A 3,527-nucleotide genomic window follows, 5' to 3' on the forward strand; every position below is an offset into this window, starting at 1 on the left:
ATGAATTCAATCTTCACATGTTTATTTAGATGATGAAAATTATTTAACATCAAATGGTGCAATCCCAACACTAGGCAATATACGTAACACCAGCTAGGACACAACATCCTATCAAGATGAATTGGTATCAATTGAACTCAATAATAGTGTGAGAATTTCTAGATTTTTAGGAGACTTATATCAATTAATTTTGAGTTTGTGAACCAAAACTAATGTGCATGAGATTCATGAGATAAAGGTACATGAGATTCATCAACCACTCAACCAGTCTATCTCTGCCAACATATGCATCTAAGTCATGTTGCCACCTATCACAAGAGCCTGCAAATATGATCAAATTAACATCCACTAATGGTCACAATTAAAATCCATCTAGAAACTACTGATCTAGTGTATTCTTAAAATTTTTCCTAAGTTGTGAGGGTGAGAGTGGCTAGTTGTTATTCATGATTTCATAAAACAGGCTTGGTCAAAATGTTTGGTAACTGATAGTTTACGGAGATTAAATGAATAACTAGTTGCCGTTGGGTGATGAACGAAGTGGAAGTCGATCAATCGACTTTTCTTTGTTTGTCTTCTAACTAGCATGGAAGATTGAATTGGCTGAGAGGTAACTTGCACCAATGTTGTTATATATCTGATCAGCTTTGTTGCGATATGAGATTGAAGATTTCTTGTACTCAATCTTGAATTGAAATTGATCTAGTCAATGGTCCTTTTTTTACTAGCATTCTTAGATTTTTCATATTACTGACTTCAATTGAGAATATCTTTAGAACATATTTACCAAACATCAATTTCTAAATAAAAAACGATTTTGAAGTGCAAATACATGTAAATTTACACCAGAATTCATCTCCCAAAACACTAAATATACAGTTTTAACCCGTTCTAGAAGATCCATCTTATTCACGTAAGATCCATAACACGAAGACTGAAATTTTATTATAATATGATCACTTTGTACATTGGAACTCAGTCAAGGCATTCCTTTGATGAGAGAACGTTAACTCTACTTACTGTAATACTAGAATGCATGTTAGGCTGCGTGACACCTTGGTTACTTGAAAAAATAGAAAAAGTTTGAGTGTGTCCATCAAACTTAGATAATTTTGAAATGAAAATAATATATTTAATTTAACTTAACCTAATCATAGTTCTACATCTACTAGATAATTCATATACTACTCAAATTAATCAGGTGGGTTTCCCACCCTCATGAACAAGAAATATGAAGATTTGACTTCACTCACGGCCATAGATGAACTCTAATCAATCCCATATTAATAATGCTCAAGGTCATATATTTCAAAATAATAATAATAATAATAATAATAACAGTAATAAGAACAATAGAAGAATCAAATGGAAATCCATTAAGTATTGCAGGCCTGCCCAATAATATTGATCTCAATATAGTAAGGTTTGCATGTTTCTAAGTCGTTTGCGTGAGTAAATTATCAAGAGACTTTCTACTCTGCTCGTCCACATAAATACCGCACGAATCCTTCTATCCAGCTTCATTAATAATCTCAATTCAGCCATGGTTGAGCTTCCTCTCCAATCCCTTGCAGCTGTTGCCTTCATCATCTTCCTCTCTCAATTTTTATTTAGAAGGTCAAGATCTATCAAAGCCAAAGCTCCCGAACCATCTGGTGCCTTACCCATCATTGGCCATCTCATTCTATTGAAGAATCCAGTTCCACTTTGCCGATCACTTGGTGCCATTGCTGACAAATATGGCCCAGTTTTCATGCTTCGTCTCGGTGTCACTCGAACCCTTGTGGTGAGCAGCTTGGAGGAGACCAAGGAATGCTTGACTACCTATGACAAAGTTTTTGCATCACACCCACCAACTGCTGCAGCCAAGTACTTGGGCTACAATTATGCTTTTCTAACATTTGCACCTTATGGTTCTTACTGGCGTGAAATGAAGAAGACTGTCACACTTAAGCTTCTCTCCAAGAACCGCCTTGACATGCTTCAGCATATAAGAAAGGGTGAGGTTGATGCATGCATCCAAGATTTGTACTCATATTGGGTCAAGAACAGCCATGCTGGTCCAGTCTCTGTGGAGATGGATCGATGGTTTAGTCGCTTGAATTTCAATGTTCTCACCAAGATGATCGCTGGGAAACGATATCTTAATGCCTTACAGGATGCCAATGATGATAATGAAGCTCTGATATTCGAGAGATTAGTTGAGGAATATGCACGGTTGAGTGGCAACTTTGTACCTTCAGATGTGGTTCCTTTCATTGAGTGGATGGACTTGCAAGGACATCTGAAAACCATGAAATCTGTTTTTAAGGAAGTTGACAGTGTACTTGGGAAATGGTTGGAAGATCATCTTGGTCGACACAGGAATAAGCAGAAACCTTCATCAGGTGATGATGAACCGGAAGACTTCATGGACCTGATGTTATCCATATTTCCTGATCAAGAGGGCCTAATTCATGGTTACCACCGTGATACTGTCATCAAGGCAACTGTACTGGTATATTCATTACTTCATGATCTTCATGTTCTACTGCATTTTGCACTCCAGTTTTTCATTGTGTTTGATATGGTTCCTTTGATCTGTTTCCATTTGCAGACTCTTATTGTTGGTGGCACTGATACCACATTTATTGCCTTAACATGGGCTCTTTCTTTAGTCTTGAATCATCCTAATGTGTTGAAAAGAGCACAAGATGAGTTGGATGCTAATGTTGGCCAAGACAGAAATGTGGATGAATCAGATATTAAGAACCTTGTGTACCTTCAAGCCATAGCCAAGGAGACACTGCGCTTATATCCACCTGCACCTATATTGCCACATCAGGCCTCGGAAGATTGTCAAGTAGGTGGATATGATGTCCCCAGTGGTACAAATTTGTTACTGAACATATGGAAGCTGCAACGAGACCCTAGCTTGTGGTCAGACCCTGAAGAGTTCCAACCTGAAAGATTTCTCACAAAGCATGCTGATGTTGACTTCAAGGCTCAACAGCACCAGTATCTTCCCTTCAGCGCTGGAAGAAGGCAATGTCCTGGTATCACCTTGGCCATGCAGATCTTCCACTTGACACTAGCTCGTCTTCTTCATGGGTTTGATTTAATGACCCCTTTAAATGCACCAGTGGACATGACTGAAGCTTTAAGCCTTACCTTACCCAAAGCAAAGCCTCTTCAAGTTCTTCTAATCCCACGCCTGCCTTCCAAGCTATATGAAAACTGTACTCTTGCTGAATAGTTTTGATAGATAACGTACCTCAACCTTCATGAAGCTATACCTTTTGCAACATTGATTGAAATTAAGACCTCACAAGAAGCTTGGACGACCTGGAACACCTTTTTTTAGGTCACAATCCGAGGCATGTATTACTTAGCCCAAAAAACAATCAGTAGGAACCTTCATAAGGGAGGCTTATCAATGGTTTAGTTTTTAATAAGACTAGTAAATAGGCACGTGAGCTTTTTACGGTCAAATAATTACTATATTTTCATTTTCTGATATAAATTATGGGTTGCAAGAAAATCTACTC

The 3,527-nt window shown here is 37.9% G+C and overlaps 1 protein-coding gene across 1 annotated transcript; it reads left to right on the forward strand.

The window, feature by feature from the left end:
• Positions 1–1,543: 1,543 nt before the first annotated feature.
• Positions 1,544–3,295, forward strand: LOC149008402 (xanthotoxin 5-hydroxylase CYP82C4-like). The gene is made up of 2 exons (XM_089166935.1): positions 1,544–2,497; positions 2,597–3,295. The coding sequence occupies exons 1-2, from the start codon at positions 1,544–1,546 to the stop codon at positions 3,233–3,235; spliced, it is 1,593 nt and encodes a 530-aa protein (XP_089023061.1). The 3' UTR covers positions 3,236–3,295.
• The last annotated feature ends 232 nt before the right edge of the window (positions 3,296–3,527 follow it).

The sequence above is a fragment of the Hakea prostrata genome, chromosome 8 (assembly GCF_041222555.1).
Source record: "Hakea prostrata isolate BN-2017 chromosome 8, UWA_Hpros_2, whole genome shotgun sequence".
NCBI classification, from domain to species: domain Eukaryota; kingdom Viridiplantae; phylum Streptophyta; class Magnoliopsida; order Proteales; family Proteaceae; genus Hakea; species Hakea prostrata.

Excerpts from the sequence above, each read along its gene's own strand:
- LOC149008402 (XM_089166935.1), top strand. The coding sequence starts at position 1,544 with ATGGTTGAGCTTCCTCTCCAATCCCTTGCAGCTGTTGCCTTCATCATC. Across the intron at positions 2,498-2,596 it reads TCATCAAGGCAACTGTACTG|ACTCTTATTGTTGGTGGCAC; the intron begins GTATATTCATTA and ends TTCCATTTGCAG.